Source organism: Neophocaena asiaeorientalis, unplaced genomic scaffold (genome assembly GCF_003031525.2).
Source record: "Neophocaena asiaeorientalis asiaeorientalis breed wild unplaced genomic scaffold, Neophocaena_asiaeorientalis_V1.1 scaffold91, whole genome shotgun sequence".
Classification (NCBI taxonomy): domain Eukaryota; kingdom Metazoa; phylum Chordata; class Mammalia; order Artiodactyla; family Phocoenidae; genus Neophocaena; species Neophocaena asiaeorientalis.
In genome coordinates this window covers 11193671-11214723 of record NW_020173198.1, presented here as the reverse complement: position 1 = coordinate 11214723, position 21053 = coordinate 11193671, and the positions used below count along the sequence as shown (strand labels likewise).

The following is a 21053-nucleotide window of genomic DNA, read 5'->3' as shown; positions in this document are numbered from 1 at the left end:
ATAAAAAGCAAAAGAATGCGAACACTCTAATTGCCCAATAGGGAAACAGGTAAAATACTATATACTCACTTGAAGGAATATTATGAAGATATTAAAAATATACTTTACTTTGGAGAACTGGTAAAACATGATATGAACCTGTATAACAGTAAGTGAAAAAAGCCAGCTATAGCTATGTAAAAACACACATACACTCTGATTAAGCCAAGTCTGAAAGGAAATAAAGTAACGTGTTGACTGTGGTTGCCTTTGGGCAACTAAAAAAAAAAAAAACATATATCTATATATAAATTTATTAATACACATTTATACATAATAATGACAAAACAAGCTTATAAGAAAATCACCTTTCTTTTCACTTGAAAAAAACAGCAGCTAAAGAAAAACTTCCAGGACAGAACAAAACATCGTTTCTTTAAAATATCCACCTTATGCCACATTACCTGATTACAGAGGTACTGGCCCAGGCCAGGCCTAGCAGCAGCACTTAGATATATAACAGGCGTCTTGTTATATAACACATTGAACCCATCCACCACAAAGTCTTCATAACGGGAATGAATGGCAAGCCTACAGATCTTTGCAAGTCCTTCTCTTTCTTCTTCATGGAAATAAGCACAGCCATTTTCATACCTGTTAAGAGACACCCATATGTCAGTATGTTCCTATCTCTGATATTATATCCCAGTCTTATAACCATGGAAGTAATTCTTTTCTCAATTCCTATCTCAGTGAAAGGAGATAGGAATCACCCTCATCTCAGTGGGCTGACACCTCACTGCAGCTGGAGGTCATAAAGAACAGAGGCAATGACCCCTCATCCACACCCAGCTCCAGAAAGAGCAGAAACTATGAAAACCAGTAGAGAATGGAAATCCCTCAGATATAAAAAGGCTGAAGATCATGGACTGGCTTACTTTACAATAAAGCCAGCACTGGATAATGCAGGCATGGTTCTTAGTAGTTTCAGCCCTAAAACATCCAAAGTTAAGTAAAACTGTCAAAAATGCTAGTCAGGCTAACTTTTGCTTTCACTAATATCTGCCTGGGACATTTTATTCTTCTCATTCTCCAAAAAGAAGGACAGAGAGATTTTCAGTTACAGGTATAGGATTTTTATTAGAACAGAAGAAAATTTCTCCTTTGCCATACAGTTAGGCAAATTCATACTCTCGCCAGGTCAAGCTCTTTCCCAGCATCTGAAAATAAGTCTCCCAAGTTAAATGTTCCAACGTTAGGTAAACATTCCTTTTCCATAAACATAATAGCATAAATAAACACAAAATACCATTGGTCCCATTTCTTCTACTGACTCCTTAGTCTGCTAGAATTCCTTAATAATGCCAATATTATCACAGTATAAAGCAAATTTCAATTTCATAACACATACTCATCTTCCTTATGACAGCATTTCCTTTTTACTAAAGCACAGCTAATACTTTGATTAAAAATACTTGAACCTATTCCACTGCTGTACCTTCTATCAACATGTGCCAATTAGGAATCTTAAGAACAAGTAACTGTGGACACTATCCAACATGTATGTGCTCATGTTCTCAGCTCTTTACATGTATTAATTCATTAGTTCATTTAATCCTCACAACAATGTCATCAAATAGATATTAAGGCTATCCCCATTTCATAGATAAGGAAACTGAGGCACGGAGTGGTTAAGCAACGCTTCCAAGAGGAAAGGGAAGAGGCAGAGCTGAACCCAGGTAGCATAGCTCCAGAAAACAGATCTCTCACAGTCTATACCCAACACATAAATGTCTTTACCAGAAACCAAAAACTTATTACCTGAAAATTCTGCATAGCCATAAGGTAGTGTCTGAAAGTATCCTAGTTGTAAGTTTTCTCAGCTTCTCTTTGTCCAGAGTTGAAATGTAAGCTCCCAGACTGTGCCCCAACAAAGCTATATGACCTTGTTCTCCAATATTCTGGATTCTGTTAATCAAAATTTATTAGATTAAAAAAAAAGTATTAGTCAAAGCATAAATAAATAAAACACAGAGACACATTATTCCACACAAATTTCTGTCAGACTTGAAATGCATTTAATGGCCTAGAAGGCAGACACTGAGATACATTTAGAAAATTCAATGCATAAGGTATTAATAGTTTGGGGGGAAATTTCTTTTTTTAAATTCAAGTCCTAGGAGATAAATATCCTTTTTATTGAATACCAACTAAATACACAAACTGTTTTTGAATAATTTTCTCCAAAAAAGTTTTTTAAATTAAATACCAGTTGAAGAACTATGGAGAGTAGAGCTAAAATGTGCAGAAAATTTAATAATCAACAGACGAAGATCAATTCCCTGCATTAAATAGCTATTTATAACAACACAGCACATTCAAGGGGAACTAGGTATTGTTTTACATATTAAAGTGGAAGGACTAATTTCCCTTATAAAGAATGTAAAAAGAAAAACACAAAAAATTGACAGGATACTGGGCAAAGGAGACAGTTCATAGAATAGGAAATATAAATGGGTCTTAAAACATACAAAAAGACACTTAATCTGGTTCATAAGAAAAATGCAAACTAAAACTATGCTGAAATATCATTTCTCACCTATCAGACTGGCAACGATCCTTAAGTCTGCTAATACCCTTTCAGGCAAAGGTGTGGGGAAAGATGTACTCTCACACATTATGGGTGGGAATGTGAATTGGCACAATTCCACGAAGGGAAATTTGGCAATATCTGTCAAATTTACAAATGCACAAACTTATCTGGCCCAGCAATCCCACTTCTAGGACTTTAATCTACAGAAACACTTCTTCTATGAGAAATGACACATGTACAGAGTTACTGGCTGTAGGAATGTTCATAAGAGTAAAACATGAAAAGGAGACTAGTTAAATAAAATATGGCTCATCCATTTAGAGTAACACTAAACAGCTCTTAAAGGAGAAAGCTCCTTGTATACTGCTATGCCAGGAACTCCAAGACATAAATGAAAAAAGCAAGTCACAGAACAACATGCATAGTATTTAGGTACTGGAGGGGGTGAGCACAGACATTTTGATTGGGTGTACATACACATAAAGTATCTCTGACGAATACACAAAAAACTGGCAACTTATCTCTAGGAAGGAGAACAAGGTAGGGAGGCAGAGGTAAGAAGGAAAATTGCCTTTGTGTATACACCCTTTCTATCTTTTGAAATTTGAACTGGAAGAATGAATTACTTACTCCAAAAAAATTAAATTTAAAACTATTAAACAGAAAATGAAACTAAATAAATTGCTTGATAGATGCATAAACAGAAATAAAATAAACAGATGATTCACAGACAAAGCGGCCTGCCACCAAGGAATTCAGCTGCAGCACTTCTCAGCAATCAGGGGCGGAAGCACAGGAGCAGAAGCAGTCAGAAACAGAAAAGCACACGGCAGCTATTCTCTGGCCCCTGTGCCAGCCCCTCCCTAAGACACAAGACCATAAAAACGACAAGATTTTAGTAAATGACTTCCTTTTACAAAATATATTATCTAAAATATGTCAATGTCTCTCTGAAGAAACTGAACATCATTTTAATATCACACGTAACTAGGAATTAAATATAGCTTATTACTGCAGCAACTTGTGAGAATGCAATCATTATCAAAATCAAGAACACATATACTTTCAAACAGAAGCTGCCAACTGTTCTCCATTACCGGGTACTCTGGGGCTCCTCATCTTCATCTCCGTGCATCAGATTCTGAACTAACTGGAGGATGCTCACCATGTCCTGTCCACTGCGGAACAGAAAAACAGCTGACAAACAGGTGGAAACAGCACACATCCCTCACCAGTCTCTCACTATTTTTCTCTCGTATAAACTAGCTTGACATGTTTTCTTTTTTAACTGAGGAGCTACGAAAGAAATAATGTGTTTTGAGATACAGTATACATCATTTTAAAAACAAACCTCAAATTATCAACTGAATTCTGAATATAACCTTACTTGTGATTAATCTTCTGCCTAAATATTAATTTGATTTTTAAAAATTTCACCAGCTTTAGCAATATTTCTCTACCTGTTCATTTGAATCTTGGAGACTATTTAATAAGCATGTAATAAGGGCCGAAGTAGTCCTTATAAGCTGTTGGAAGGTCACAAAAGCAGCAAGAATACTCCAATGCCACTGGTGTATCTAGCTTCCCTCCATGTGGGAGTCTTGTCTGTTTGTTCTAACAGAGCTAAACATGAAATGCAAGCATGATTTATTATTACCTCTTCCCCAAGCTGGGGAAACTGCAGATTCGCTTGCAGTGTAAACACTTACTTCTATCCAAGATATGTTTTTAAACGCTCATCACATGAGGAGGTGGAAACTTACGAGAAGAATGTGAAAGGTGAAGTTCTAAGCAATAGCAAGGCAACTTGTAAAACATGTGATGTCAAAAAACTATCACTTTATTAATGAGAATGTGACTAATAAAAAGTTGTCTCTTTCGGGCTTCCCTGGTGGCACAGTGGTTCAGAATCCGCCTGCCAATGCAGGGGACATGTGTTCGAGCTCTGGTCCAGGAAGATCCCACATGCCGTGGAGCCACTAAGCCCGTGTGCCACAACTACTAAGCCTGTGCTCTAGAGCCCGTGAGCCACAACTACTGAAGCCCGTGCGCCTAGAGCTTGTGCTCTGCAACAAGAGAAGCCACTGCAATGAGAAGCCTGCGCACTGCAACAAAGAGTAGCCCCCGCTCGCCACAACTAGAGAAAGCCCATGCGCAGCAATGAAGACCCAATGCAGCCCCCCCCCAAAAAAAAAGTTATCTCTTTTCAAAAAGCACCATCAAAACAATGTCCCCAAACCTATCCTCCTCAAGGTGCTGACCTTCACATGTGAGGGACTCTGATCCTTGGACATTGTGTAGAGATGAGGCCACATGACCTTGAGCAAGCTACTGAAACTCACGAAGCCCTACATTATACAACTGTGAGGATGCTGTCAGTCCATGGAAAGCACCGAACGCCACGCCTGGGGAACTGCTATCTCAGGCGCTGGCTATTAGCATTATTAGTGTGAGTACTCCTGACTGGTGACATTAATGCCCTCCCACTCTGAGAATTACGGATGTTCTTGGTAGTACGTCTTCTAGGGAAACTTCTGTGGGATGAGTGGAACGCTTTAATTCCCTTCAGTAGGCCTGGGATGAGGAGACTTACAAGATTTGGTTCCTGTTCTCAGTTGGAGAATGAACTTCACCCGTAGAGGACTTCAAGTCAGCACCCTTCATCTACAAGCAGGAGTGCTTATTTTAAAATGTTAGTACCTGGGGACTTCCCTGGTGGCACAGTGGTTAAGAATCCACCTGCCACTGCAGGGGACACGGGTTCGAGTCCTGGTCTGGGAAGATCCCACATGCCGCAGAGCAACTAAGCCCGTGCGCCACAACTACTGAGCCTGCGCCCTAGAGCCAGCGAGCCACAACTACTGAGGCCCGTGTGCCTAGAGCCCGTACTCTGCAACAAGAGAAGCCACTGCAATGAGAAGCCAGCACACTGCAGCGAAGAGTAGCCCCTGCTTGCTGCAACTAGAGAAAGCCTGTGCGCAGCAACGAAGACCCAACGCAGCCAAAAAAAAAATTAGTATCTGGGTGTGTTAGATGTGACATTTATTGGCACACTGGGATCCTTCTTCTATACTACTCTTTTGCAACATACTTATTGTACATATTTATATTCAGGTCAAAGGACAACTTAAGGGAGTTGTACTATTTACCTACGTACAGTTTCCTGGTTATAAAAAAAATAATAAGTTTGTCTGAGGGAAACTGGGCTGGGACTTTAACTCCAGATTGAATGCTAACATCCTGTGAAAATGTTAGTTGGATAACTACTTATTTTTCTGACTTCTTCCCTGATAGCTCAAGTCACAAACACTTGACAGATTTGCTTTAGTTGCCAAAAAATAAACCACTCTGCTAATAAATTAGAGTTGACATTTTCCTCTCATTTACTATATAATAAAATGATAAATCTTATCAAGTTAAAATAAGTCTCACAATAAAGCTCAGTCTACCAAATAGATTACTGGTTTCAAGGATGAATCAAGTATGATAGTTGATTATAATTATGAGTTTGCGTATCACTTTTGAGTTACGAGGCTGTGTTAAACTCTGAACGGGAAAGGGGGAGAAACAGTAGGTTTAGCGTTATCACCAACCAACCAATGGCATTTCAGTTTTCTGTTACACTACATATAACTCTCAATTTGCTTTGTGCTCATTAAAACTAAAATTGTAAGTCAGTGATGGTAAAATCTTGGTTTAAAGAAAGTGTACACCCTAAGTAAAGGTACTTATCTTCATTGCCACCTACCTGCCTTGCAGTGGCCCTGGAATATCCCCTGATAGGAGCTTCTTTCCATTTTCCTCCTCTGTTCTTCTAATTTAAACGAAATAAAAAACTGTTAACCTTCTAACATTTGAGCATGAAACATGTGATAATGTTGCTCACAAACTCTTAGTAACTGATATGAGATTTGAAACACACATCTCGCCTTCTCGTCCCAGCCCCCAGGCTGGGGTAGGGTTTAGTTTCAGGAAAATAATATTAAAAATATAATAATACTTCAAGCCACTGCTTGGTTAGTTGATGCCCTATATGACCTGAATATACAGTAAGAAGTATTTATAGATTCAAGTCAATATATTAAATAAATGAAACTCTTAGTAGGCAGGACTGAAAATTATAAGTCCTGTCCCTTAATTTCAAAATCCTTTAATTACAAAGCACCTTATAACCAAGACAAATACCAATTTTAAATTCAGCTGAAGCTAAGTGTGACGTTCTGAAACCAATAGGTATCTTTTTTTTTTCATCTTTATTGGAGTATAATTGCTTTACAATGGTGTTAGTTCCTGCTTTATAACAAAGTGAATCGGTTATACATACACATATGTTCCCATCTCTCTTCCCTCTTGCGTCTCCCTCACTCCCACCCTCCCTATCCCACCCCTTTAGGTGGTGACAAAGCACCGAGCTGATCTCCCTGTGCTATGCAGCTGCTTCCCACTAGCTATCTACCTTACGTTTGGTAGTGTATATATGTCCATGCCACTCTCTCACTTTGTCACAGCTTACCCTTCCCCCTCCCCATATCCTCAAGTCCATTCTTTAGTAGGTCTGTGTCTTTAATCCTGTCTTACCCCTAGGTTCTTCATGACATTTTTTTTTTCTTAGATTCCATGTATATGTGTTAGCATACGGTATTTGTCTTTCTCTTTCTGACTTACTTCACTCTGTATGACAGACCAAGAGGTGTCTTTAACAGAAGGAAACTAGTGCTGCCAGTTTCACAGCAAGTTGAACACATTTAATGGGTCACTTCTGTTCCACAGGCTCACCTCTGACTGTCCTCTAGCATCTTCATGGCCTCCTTCAAGTTTTTTCCCATTTCAGCTAGTGTAGGGTCTGCTATCTGGGAAACAAATTTTCAAAAGGTTAAATTTTAACAACCCTCTATTACTTCTGCAACATAATTCATCCAGAAAAACTAAATGCAAGTCCATTTTCTTCTAGATTTATTATAAAATACCTGCATTATTAAAGAACATGTTTGATTTTAAAATTCCAACAGTACAAAGGTATAACATAAAAAAGTCCCACTCCCCAGGGGAGGCCACTTTTAAGTTTGACGTATCTCTCCAAAGTTTCACTTTGCTCATATGCACCTCTCCAAATTGCTTTTTTCTGCTTTATAGTGAATATGGTTCCATGTCAGCAGGTCTACTTCATTCCTCTTAGTGGTTACACCTTTTTGCATCTGATGGATGTATTATAATTTACTGAACCAGTCCTGAATTAATGGACCCTTAGGTTATTTCAGTTGTTCACTATTAGAAGCAAGGTCCAGAAAAGTATGTATAGTATACTATTCATTTTACTGTTATAGTAGGCTGAAAAATAGCCCCCCAAAGGATATTCACATCCTAATCCCTGGAATTTGTGAACATTACCTTATATGACAAAGTCTTTGCAGATGTGATTAAGGCTCTTGAGATGGCACGATTACCCTGAATCATCCAGGTGAGCCCTAAATTCAATCACATGTATCCACATGAGAGAATTGGAGGGAGACCACACAGAGAGAGAAGACTACGTGAAGACAGAGCAGAGAGAGATTTGAAGATGCTGGCCTTGAAACTGGAGTGACGGAGCCACCAAACAGGGAAGGATGGCTGGCAAGCAATATAAGCTGGAACAAGAAAGGAAGGGACACTCCCCCCAAGCCTCTGGAGGGAGCGCAGCCCTGCCAGCGACAGTGATTTCAAACTTCTGGCCTCCAGGACTGAGAGAGAATGTATTTCTGTTGTTCTAAGCCACCCAGTTTGTGCTCATTTGTTACAGCAGCCCCAGGAGACTAATATGCTCAAACATCTGCAAGTGCTTCTAAAAACTTTGGGACACTTACACAAGCTAGCCATAGTGACTGCCTCCAAAGAATGGCTACAGGGGTCAGAGGGAGTCTTTTTAGTTCATATCCTTTTGTTCCTTTTGGATTTTAGTACCACGTGTACATCTATCTCCCATTCAAAACATAAACGAAACAAATTTTTAAAAATTCTTGCAGAATTGAAACACTCATTTTCCTTTCTTTCTTCTTACATCTCTGTAAAAATTTTTAGAGAGACAATCTTGTTGCCCTGAATCTCTGTATAGTATGAATTAGGTTATAAACAATCACAGAAGCTCTCTCTTGTTCCCCCCTTACTCTTCAAATACACTTCAAGTGTATTTATCTGCTTTTCTCTTCATATTGTCTCTTGTACCTCGTAATAGTTTACACAATGTAGATGTGCAATGAGTGTATATTACCTTTAGTACTGTGTTACCTCCTCAAAATTGTTTATTTTTTAAAGAAATTCTACTGTTTATCAATGTAAGTATCAGAAAATATTAATTCTAGAAGGGACCTTAGGGGTCTAGTCCAGGGATTTCCCACCTGTGTTCTTCTCAGCCTTAAGACTCCTGGAAAGAACTTTGGGGAGAAGGGGTTGGGTAGCCAGTTGGAGCTGCTACCTCTCTGTCCCCCCCTTAAGGAGATCAGCTGTTTTTAACAATAGGGTTTTGAGTAAAGTTTCACTTGTAAAAAGTTTCATTAAAAAGAAGAAAAAAAAGTATAAGCATGAAAACCTCTGATTCTGGTATAACATTTTAGAGGAGAGGAAACTAAGACTTAGAGAGGTACACTGACTTGCCTAGGCTCATGGAACTAATAAATGACAGAGAGGTGCCAGAACCCTGGTTTCCTGATGTGTTTCTGCCTGTTTCTATTACATCACACTGATTCTACAAGAGATTAGAAAATAATCACATAGCCACATCCCATCTAATTTTTACACGAGAAAAAAAATTAAAAAAAACAGGTGTTTCCAATAAAAATCACAATTTAAATGTAAGCACCAGATGGGTTAGAGAGTAATCTAAAAGGGTCTCCATGATCTCCATTAACAGTTCTGAGTAGGATGAGGAACAGATAATGGTCAAGAGAATTGATCTTGCTCCTCAGTCTTCTGGTCACGGTCCTTACTACCCTCATCTCCTGTGACACATCAATCCCTGATCATCTGGCCAAATGAAAAGATAAACAGTTTGCTTGATCAATTACACCTCCGTGTTTCATGCTTATAACATCTGCCCCATCTGAAATGTCCTTGTACCTTTTATCCACCTCTAACTACCTATTAAATCACAATTCACTACTTCCAAGAAACCCCTATGGATAAAACCATTTTCACATGTTCACATCCCCTCTAATGATATCGATACCATTTTTTCCTAAACCAAAAATCTGGACTCACTGCCTGACAAATGATTGTATTTATGGGGACAACAGGACGGAAGGCTTGAAACTGGGGTCATTCTAATATGCAACTGCCATTTATCCTCACGATTCTTTACATCCTTTACTATGAATTGTTTTATAGATGATCTTTCCACTATAGGTATTCTCCCCAATTAGATTATATGCTTTTCGAAAGCAGCCATTCAGACTCCTACTAATTTTGACTTCTCTTATAAGACCAAGAATCTAAAGTCAGCTTGATTCTTGGGTTGTCATATTACCTCTGAAACCCCTTAGGAAGGCATGGCATATTGGATATCAACATACTGCCTCTAAGTTCAACACGGCTAACTTCTCCTATAAGATTGAACAGATTTTTCAGTTAAGAATAGACAAAATAGTTGACTTACTTTAGAAGCCACTTCATATGACAATACTTATTTTTAAACACCAGAATCGCATGTGATGACAAGATGTTTACACTGAGAGAGGCAAGAGGGAAGTACAGCTTCACATTTCTCCATCTGAGTCTCTCGAGAGAGCAAGCACACACTCATTGAATGGAAAGGCTGACATTTAAATTGCTCTTGATCCTACTCTCTTTTAGAGAGTTAAGTGGGGACAGCGGGGAGTGGGTAACGGGTGCGTAGGGAAAATAGCACTTTTAGTTAAATTTGACTCAATTAAATGGGAATATGATGTAGACCCTCACGTGCTTGTGTTAATGGGATAATCCAAAATATAAAATGTTATCCAGTTGCAGGATATTAGGCCTTAAGTCAAGAAATGCTCTAAGAAAAATATTTATAAATTGGTTCCTTAAACCATGCCTCCATAAACTTCTACTAAGGGCAGCAACTACTTTCTTATTTGCATTTCGTATCCTCAGCACCTGTTACAGTGCCAGAGTACTTGTGTGATAAATGTTAATAAATAATAGCAGGGTAACAGCCAGACACAAAACAAAATGAGTGAGAATTAAGTTGAATAAAGATGTCCATTATTTGGTATTTAGAAGGAGGCTGTTTTACAATATTGAGGGAAGAAAAAAAATAGTATTCTATGCCAGGTTCCCAGAAGAATGTCATATTTTTTCAACCCTTAGCATCTAACACAGGATCTGGCACAGAAAAAGGGCTCAATAAGATTTGTGATCCTTAATAATTACTAACACTTACTGAGTTGCTTGCTCTAATTAACACCTTTACATGCATTACTGCCTGGCTAACCCAAAGGCACAGACTTAGTATGTTTTGGAGCCAGAATTTAAAACAAGGTCTGTACTACTCTAGAACCAGTGCTCTTGACCACTAGGCAATACTGCTCCTCAATTTCATCAAAAAAGTAAACAAAGCAACTCACATTTTGAAAAAGCTCTTGTCTCAAGAACCATAATTAGAGCTAAGTAAGGTCTCATTTTAAAGATAATCCTTGGGACTTCCCTGGTGGTGCAGTGGTTAAGAATCTGCCTACCAATGCAGGGGACACGGGTTCAAGGCCTGGTCCGGGAAGATCCCACATGCCATGGAGCAACTGGGCCCATGCGCCACAACTACTGAGCCTGTACTCTACAGCCCAAGAACCACAACTATGGAGCCCACGTGCCACAACTACTGAAGCCTGTGCACCTATGGAGTGTGTATATCCACAGGTTCACTTTCTAATTACAAAACTACCACATGTTCACTACTGAAGATTCAGAAACCATTATTAGACCGTTAGTCATTAGATTGCAAATTTGTAAATTATATTTCAGCTATGTTGATTCTGTGTAATGAAGTGGATTCGGTATTTTTGCTTCAATTACGTCTAACATAGATGCATGGCATGGCTTAAAGCAAGTTCAAAACTCCTAAGGAGAACCATTCAACTGTTCATATGATAACTGTCACAGAACTAGACAGCTCATTTTGTAAAACAAGCCCCGCCATTCATCCTTTGATAAGCATCTTTTCAATATTTTTATACTAGTTGATTTCCATCACTTTCAGTGTGGGATATTAAATATTAAAATATCCTGCCATTATCAGAAGAAGAAATAGTATATATGTAATGGTAAAATATCATTAAAATTCTCACAATTTAAATGTTGGAGGAAAAAAGTTGAAAGTCAAATGCAAGATAAAATAGTAAAGGAGGTCAGGAAGTAATTCTCTATTTTTCAAGCCAGGAGGAAATTATACATTTATTTGGAATAAGGCAACATGGGTTAATGAAAAAAATCACTTATTTTTTGCTTTTGGCTAGAATTATATCAACTTAGTTATGAGGTAACACTGGTACTATTCCTACCCGTATTATTCGGAAGACATTATATTTATCATTTTATTCTACTTCATTAAAAAAAAAAAACTGCTGGTCATGACCTGCTAAATTGATTTGACATCTCATATATAGGATGTAACCTGCAGTTTGGTGGGGGAACCCACACTATTTTAATGGATGTTATTGAAAATTAACATCCAGTTATTAGTAATGGAATAAACAATCATTTGTTAATAAAGTTTATTAACTGAGAAGTTGTTTATAATAACCTTTCAAAAGTGGAAACTACATGGGCTTCCCTGGTGGCGCAGTGGTTGAGAGTCCGCCTGCCGATGCAGGGGACACGGGTTCGTGCCCCGGGCCAGGAAGATCCCACACGCTGCGGAGCGGCTGGGCCCGTGAGCCATGGCCACTGGGCCTGTGCATCTGGAGCCTGTGCTCGCAACGGGATAGGCCACAACTGTGAGAGGCCCGCGTACCGCAAAAAAAAAAAAAAAAAAAGTGGAAACTACAGCAGAAGAAGAATAAAATCTTAGGGCCTAAGATCTGGGAACTACTGCTCTCCAGTCACTTAAAATTTTCTCAGCTTTCAAATGCTTAATCAAGCTCTTGTATACATTTTCTTCAGTTAAACCAGCCTACCAAAGTGTGACCAAAAACTATATGATTTACTTTCACATGAATTAAGGAAAAAATAATACCTCAAATCCTGAATTCATAAACATTACTGTTTAGCACAAATCTAAGTTTTAAAAAAAAAGGGCTGTAGTGACAGATAGCAGATCTGGGATCCACTTGCAAAGGGGCACAAGGGAACTTTTTAGGGAGATGGAAATGTTCCATATCTTGATTATGCTGGTGGTTATATGACTATACACAACTGCCAAAACTCAAACTGTATAATTAAAGTGCATATTTTTATTGTATATAAATTGTTCCTCAATTTTAAAGAAGGAGGTTGAATTGATTTAGTCGACTGAAAAGAAATATTAAGCAAATAACCGTACAAGTGGTAACTGATGTGACAAAATTTGCAAAGATTGTATGTGAATAACTGCTGTTTGAAAAACGCAGAGCTATACATTTAAAAAGAAGCAACGTCCAGAAAAGGGGAAGTTTAAAGAGTAATTTTAAAATATATAAATCACAACATTCATTAATAATAGAAGTATACAACACCATGTTTCAATAAACTTTTTTCAGGGGAGGAATATTCATTTTGGGGGGTTCTAGGACTATTGACAGAAGAAAAACGAAAGCATGTGAGAATACTAGCTGATCGTACCAGATAGAAGGCCTTGATGTTAACAAATGCTAGTTTCCAACATTTGCATTAGACTTACAAAAAAAAAACACTACACAGAAATTACCACAACAGTATAAATCAACTATACTTCAATAAAAAACAAATCACTACCTTTCTTCAATTGATAAACGTTATCAGATAAAGCTCTGAATTGATGTTTCTAACATTTCACCTACTCTTTTGCCTTCCACAGCTTTCTAAGCAAGGTTAATCCTGGATAGTGATAAGCATGCAAGTATCAACTTTCCAAAAACCATATATTTTCCTCCCAGGTGAAAACACAAAGGATGCCTGCTATCTAGCACTAAACAAGTGCCCCAAATACTACACATCTCAGAGAAGCAATAAGAACAGCAGCAGCTGCTTCAGGAACACAGCTGTTCCTTATGGGTCAACAATGAGAAAATGTAGGGATTCTCCAAGGTAATAAAAGCACCTTGCAAACCTGACTTACTCATTGGAGCCTCAATTTCTACATCTGTAAATACTTTTGTGTAGTTCCAACAGAAAAGTATTTAATTAAGAACAAGGCACTTTCGTCTATGTTTGTCTTTTAAGAATTGGATACTCTTGGCAAATCTTATTTTTAACTATGCTTGAGTGTGGACTTTACGCTTGAGTGTGTGAGAGCATGAAGACATACTGTACTTATTGGCTCATTAAGCAAAATATTTTAGTTGAAGAGGGATTTGCAAATATTGCATGAGGTGTTAGTATTTAAACTTACAAATCCCTCATGAAAAGAGGCAAAAAAGAACATATAGGGAAAAAAGGGCAAAAATATACAAAAGAGCGGGGAAAATCAGGTAGCAATAAGGAGGCAGCAAAGTTAGTAACACCAGATCAAACCTGGCATCAGTAGAAGTACACAGGGACTTCCTTGGTGGCACAGTGGTTAAGAATCCGCCTGCCAATGCAGGGGACACGGGTTCGAGCTCCATTCCGGGAAAATCCCACATGCTGCAGAGCAACTAAGCCCATGTGCCACAACTACTGAGCCTGCGCACCACAACTACTGAAGCCCTCGCGCCTAGGGCCCGTGCTCTGCTACAAGAGAAGCCACCGCAATGAGAAGCCCATGCACCGCAACAAAGAGTAGCCCCTCCTCACCACAACTAAAGAAAGCCTGCATGCAGCAATGAAGACCCAACACAGCCATAAATAAATAAATAAAACAGTTTAAAAAAAAAAAGAAGTACACAGAAGGAAAAAAGGGGCATTCAATTTACTTGCCTTAAGATACATGATGGGAAAGCCAGGGATCGAAATCTAAATTTCAAAAAATGTATTCCAAGAGAATCAATTCACTTAGACATTTTATTTTTTATTTTTTAAATTTTTATTGGAATATAGTTGATTTACAATGTTGTATTAGTTTCAGGTGTATAGCAAAGTGAATCAGCTATACATATACATATATCCACTCTTTTTTAAATTCTTTTCCTATATAGGCCATTACAGAGTATTGAGTAGAGTTCCCTGTGCTATACAGTAAAGTCCTTATTAGTTATCTATTTTACATATAGTTCATTTACACATTTTATTATGAGTGTTTGCCAATAACTACACGGATGGAAAAATACCACAACAGGCAAGCTCTATTTCTAAGAAGTTTACTAGTTTATCTGGAATCACATACTTATTCTGGAACAAAAAGAAAACTGCTTAAAGCAAAACATTCTATAGTCACTGGAAAAAATAAGTCATTAAGATATGCTTCTTAAAGAAGGTGTTTCCTAGGACTTATTGGGGGATCAATTCAGAAACATAAAGATATCCATTACCCTTATCAATATCATTATTTCCAAAACTGAATTGGAATTATGCAGGTTTAATGTTGCCAACCTTATCTTAAAAATAATAATTCTAAGGAAAGGAACCCATCAATTCCTTCTATGTATCTTCAGGACTTTACTGTTGTAAAACTGTAAACTGTGTGAAACTGCCAATATTCAAATATTTCTAGGGGACAAAAACAGCAATTTCATATGACTGCACCAATACAATGTCCAGTCTAATAAGTAATTCAGTCTCACTAGGCTCCTGAAAATCTCACTGTAGCAAATGTTCAATGTCCCTGAGTTGCACCTTCAAATTGAAGGCTTTACTTTGCTGTTTCTGTTTTTCTGCACATAGGAAAAAGATCTCAGAAAGGTTTACTTTGCCCTCAGTCATTTGAAACTCAGCATGCCTTTTCCACAGGCACTGGGGGAAAAAAAAGTGGACAGGGCCCCAGGCTGGGCCTCAAGGACTAACTAACCTTAAGGCAGCTAAACACTTAGCATTCGCCACAAAAAACAAAAACTACTGCAATAGTAACAGAAATTAAATAAACAAACTATTAAACTCAAAATAGTTTTATGGCCCTTGACTATTGTTTGGAGGGAATGGATTTAATTTAAGTTAGATAAGCTTCTGAAAGGAATTTTTTAAACATTTTCAAAGTGACTGGAGGCATATTTTTTATATCTAACTTTAAAAGGTAAAATGGCTTCCTTTCTCTTATGTTCTACCAGCAATAACATTAGGCACAAACAAAGTAAAAATCTACATTATATTTACATTTAAAACAAACCTAGAAAAGCCATGATTCTGAACTAAATATTCTACCTAAAGAATCTCTTCTACATACTCTTTCCTGGTCACTCACTCGATGCCCTTTGTTTCTTAATTCCTGTGATTCTTTTTACCCCTCTTTGTTATACAAGGCTTTGCCTAAACTTGTATGCCCCTTACTATAATGTAACCTCTCCCAGGGATCATGTCTTATTCACCTTGTGTCTTTCTCAGCACTCAGCACTGGGCTTTGACCATAGTTGACCAGCAATAAAAAATTTAAGTCAAAACAGGTTTCTGCTTCAGGTGAAAACATGACTTTAAGCTCAAGCAACTGCTATCTATAATTATAACTCATAATTCTAGATAAGGTGGAACACACAGGACTGGGGACCACCAACAGCTCTGCTAACTACAGCTGAAATTTTGAATAAATCGAGAACCACCAACGCCATAAATTTTTAGGATCAGGAACCTTGTGCCACGCTTTCCCTGACACCCAGCATTTGATAATCATTTACTGCCTTAGGCACCATGCACCTGTATGCAAAACCCTCAATCATGATGGTATAGAGATCAGCTTTAAATGAACGGTAACATTATAGGCTATCATATCCTCACAGAAGTCCTTCTATTCTAGGTAAGAGAGGGATCTACAAAGGCTTATCACAGAAACTGGTCATTTCAAGCTTGGCTAATGGGGGTTCTTTACATGAGCTTTTTAGGTAAAGAGCAGGAATAGAAATTCTGGTAGTCCTTATCAGTAATGATCAGCAATGATCCATCCACGCAGCTCCTACTGCCCCTTATAAACAGTAAGGTGGTAACAGAATTTTCCAAAATCAGGTCCAAGGGGGTAGGGGGGAACTTAGCTCAGGATGAGTACAACAGTAAAAAATGGGTTTGGTTGTAATTATTTAGGTCAGAAACAGGGTCAAGGTTGCCTCTTTTAGAGACAAGAATTAGATATACGGTAAATAAATAAATTGGCCCCGCTCTATAGCACTATCCAATAGAACTTTCTGTGGTGAACATTTCTATTATCTGTGCTGCCCCAGTACTGCAGCCACAAACCACATTGTGACTGCTGAACACTTGAAATGTGGCTAATGTGACTGAGGAACTAAATTTTAAATTTATTTAATTTTAATTAATTACATTTAAATTTAAATAGCCAAATGTGGCTGGTGGGGTTTCCATGGTGGCGCAGTGGTTTAGAATCCACCTGCCAATGCAGGGGACACGGGTTCGAGCCCTGGTCCAGGAAGATCTCACATGCCGCAGAGCAACTAAGCCCGTGCGCCACAACTACTAAGCCCACACACCACAACTACTGAAGCCTGCGCACCTAGAGCCTGTGCTCGGCAACAAGAGAAGCCACTGCAGTGAGAAGCCTGCACACCGCAACGAAGAGTAGCCCCACTGGCCGCAACTAGAGAAAGACTGCACGCAGCAACAAAGACCCAACGCCGCCAAAAATAATAAATTAAATAAATTTTTTAAAAATGTGGCTGGTGGACAGTGCAGCTCTAGATTCTCTAAGTCAGTGGTTCTCAACCAGAGGGGATCCTTTCACCCCCAGGGGACAACTGCCTCAACTGGAGATGTTTTTGGTTGTCACACTGTGGGGAGGAGATGCTACTGGCATCTAGTGGGTGGAGGCCAGGGATGCTGCTAAACATTCTACAGTACACAGGACAGCCTCCTACAATAGAGAATTATCCAGCCCAATGTCAGTGGTGCCAAGGTTGAGACATCTGCTCTAAGTTTACTCAAGGTTGGAATTAAAAGTGCAAAACAGGGCTTCCCTGGTGGCGCAGTGGTTGAGAGTCTGCCTGCCGATGCAGGGGACACGGGTTCGTGCCCCGGTCCGGGAGGATCCCGCATGCCGCGGAGCGGCTAGGCCTGTGAGCCATGGCTGCTGAGCCTGCGCGTCCGGAGCCTGTGCTCCACAACAGGAGAGGCCACAGCAGTGAGAGGTCCGCATACCGAAAAAAAAAAAAAAAAGTGCAAGACAAACTGCTATACACCTTGTCTAAACATAATACCCAGGAAGAATGAGATTTTTCCAAGCAGCAGGAAAAGATCTGGGCTGTTCTACAAGTATAAAGTAGCAGGTTTTTACTAACAGGTGTTATGCAGGTGTGTTGAGTGCCTTATTGAAATCTTCAGCATCAGCGTTATTACTTCCTGTGGCATTTTTAAACTTGGATATTAACATAAGTAAACACTGTGAGATTTGTTCCTTATGAGTTGGACGTACAGTATTGGGGGGGCCGAGGCGCCAACTCTTCTAGTTTGAATTCCTTGTCCCTATAATTAACCTATCTATAGTTTCTCTGGATGTCACTAATTTTGAATACAAAAAGAAAACATATATTGTGAAAGAAAAGCAAATCAAGGCAAGAAAATGGCTCTGTCATCGCAGGTCTGCATGTCTACATATTAAAGAAAAAGCAAGGGTACAAAATTATATTTGGACCAAAGGAAATGTACTGAGTGATTCTATTAAACAATGATAGCACACTACATTATAGAGTGAGAGAGATTACTTGAAATTTTAGAGGATGGGTATCAAATAACATTGTGGTTTCTGTAGCCAGTCTAAATTATGCAAGGATTAGTGTAAATGGCATCATTCAGAACTGCTCAAATAGTTCTTAAATTTATACTAGCAATGTAGAATTTAACCCAGCAGTCTATTCCTCAAAGAAACCAGAATGGACACAATTCAATGTTTTACTTTGATTCAAACTGTTTTTCACAACACAAAATTTTCAACATTCATATTACAGCAATGCTTTTTCTTTTCTGCCCACTTAGCACCAAGAGAAATTGTTCATTACAAGTAAAGCCCTGTCTTGCTTCAGGGAATATAAAAATAAGACACAATACTAGTTCTGAAAAACTTACATTCAGAATTTACACACTGGCCTAAGGCAGAGACTTCCAGCCCACACATTCTGAATTCCTGAAAGATCCCTGCAATTTTTGTGAATGTGCCAGGCTTAAGCATGCTGGAGTTTCAGTACCTCTTCAGATCTTCATTTGAAGAGTTTAAGATCTTTTATCATCAATTAACATTTAGGGAGCAACCACTGTAATCTAGTAATCAAATACCAGAAAAGTAATATTTGAAGCAGGATTCCAACCCATTCTGTTTTGCAGATTTGCCTATAACGAACTCTTCTTGGAGGAAAGAACACTCCAGTTCTTTAGATTTCTAACTGAAATGCCACAAAGCCCCTCCCATCTTCTTTATGAAATTGGAAAGGAAACAACACTGAAGGGACATTTTTAGCATCATTTTGTATTCGACCACTGGCGTTTGTATTCAACTACTGGTCCACACACGGTGTAGACCGGGGGTTCTCAGCCTCAGCACTACTGATAATTCTCTGGTACAGGGTCTGTCTTGTGCAATGTCGGATGTTAGCAGCATCCCTGGCCTCTACCCCACTAGGTACCAGCAGCCCCTTCCTAATGCCTGATTGTGACAATCAAAAGTGTATCCAAATGTTGGCCAAATATCCCCTGGGGAACAAAACAGCCTGGTGGTTGAGAATCACTGATCTAGACTGAAACTCAAAGTACCACAAGGTAGACACTGTGCTCATCAAAAGCCTGGGAAGACTTTATTCCTAGACAGAAAAACATGTAACATTCACCACAGAGGCGGTGTAAGAAAAACATATTATCTTTGTCCTTTCTTGATTCCTTCCACCCAATATATGAGAAACAACGGAGGCGTAGGCAATACCACTGTGTGCACATGAAGACATCTGGCTCAACTTGTACAATTACTCCCTTCAACTCTCCAGTGACAAGTGAACAAATCCACAGCAGCTGCTGCATTGAAAAATTGACAAAATATGTTACTTCTGCCAGTTCAAAATTAAAATAAAGCAGTCTTGAAACACTAGCATAGCTCCTGAATTCCACATATATGAAAAACCGGGTCTGGACAAGCGGACTCCCAAGCTTGAAAAGAAAGGACTTTGAGGGAGGGCAGAAAGTCAGGGTCTGAAAGTAGGTATCCGTGAAGAAATCCAAGCACTGGTTCTCATTTACTAGCCCTAAATCCGGGACAATTAGAATCCATTTCACATGCCAGAGCGGTCAGCCAGGTACATCACGCTGCTGTTTCCCCAAGAGGAAACCAGAGTAAAACCCTGCTACCAGTGGATTTCCGACTGACCTCAGGGTCCCCCCCTCGCCACGGAAAGGGGGAGCCAGAAAGTTGTGGAGCAGCAGCAGTCCCAAAGACGAAATTCACAATCTACAGAAGCCCCGCCCCTTTCTGGACCTCAGGGGTCTTTCAAACTACTGCATCAGAATCACGTGAGGACCTCGTTAAACCCACAGATCCCGGTCCCGTCCCCCAAGGTTCCGACCCGAGGGCTGAAAAATCTGGATTTTCACCAAGGGCCCCAGGTGATTCCTAGGCTAGCTGAAGATGGCAAATTACTGCTTGCACATCTCCCTTCCTAACTTGGAACCCACAGACAACCTACAGGTTTCCAATTGGCTCCGAAACAACTGGGGCTTCATTCCAGGCGCTTCTGCGGCCGCAAGTTGTTAGCTCTGTCATCCGAGAGGGTGAGCCGAGCTCTCGCAGGCCCCAAGGTCGGCCCCGCGGCCCCCGACTGGGCTCCGGGTCGTTCGGGGCCCCGGGTAGAACCCGGCCCAGCCTCTCCCGGCCCACAGGGACCCCAGAGACCCCCGACCCCGTGACGTGACCAGGCCCCAGCCTCGAGCGACGGGCCGGACGCCCTCGCAGCCAGGCCTCCTCAGGCGGGCCCGTTAGCCCCCGGCCCCCTCCCCGGTCACAATGGCAGCTCGCGACCGGGAAACAGGCGCCCCGCAGGCGGGGGCCTCGGGCCGCCGCTCCGCATCCACCCCCGGTACGGACCTTCTCCAGGGGCGCGTCCATGGCTAATGCGGCCGGTGGAGCCCGACAGAGGCCCGGCGATCCCGGGCACTACTTCCGCCTCCCGAGCCCCGCCGCCGTTTCCACGCTGGCAACGCTGACGTCCCGCTCGCCCGCAGCCGGCGGGGCGGAGAAGAGAAGGAACTTCCTGGCTGCGCAGCGGGGAGTGGAAAGCGGAGCTCGGGAAGGAGGGGGAGGCGGGGCCCA

The 21053-nt window shown here is 40.1% G+C and overlaps 1 protein-coding gene across 2 annotated transcripts in view; it reads right to left on the bottom strand.

The window, feature by feature from the left end:
* PDXDC1 (pyridoxal dependent decarboxylase domain containing 1) overlaps positions 1-20997 on the bottom strand; it is a 51297-nt gene extending 30300 nt beyond the window's left edge. For both annotated transcript variants that reach the window (XM_024744206.1, XM_024744207.1), the window contains exons 1-6: positions 20829-20997; positions 7349-7422; positions 6321-6386; positions 3670-3750; positions 1801-1947; positions 444-633 (exon numbers count right to left, since the gene is read on the bottom strand). In XM_024744206.1, the coding sequence (XP_024599974.1) occupies positions 444-633; positions 1801-1947; positions 3670-3750; positions 6321-6386; positions 7349-7422; positions 20829-20849 (579 nt within the window). In that variant the 5' untranslated portion in view covers positions 20850-20997. The remainder of the gene's footprint in view (positions 1-443; positions 634-1800; positions 1948-3669; positions 3751-6320; positions 6387-7348; positions 7423-20828) is intronic.
* Positions 20998-21053: the final 56 nt, after the last annotated feature.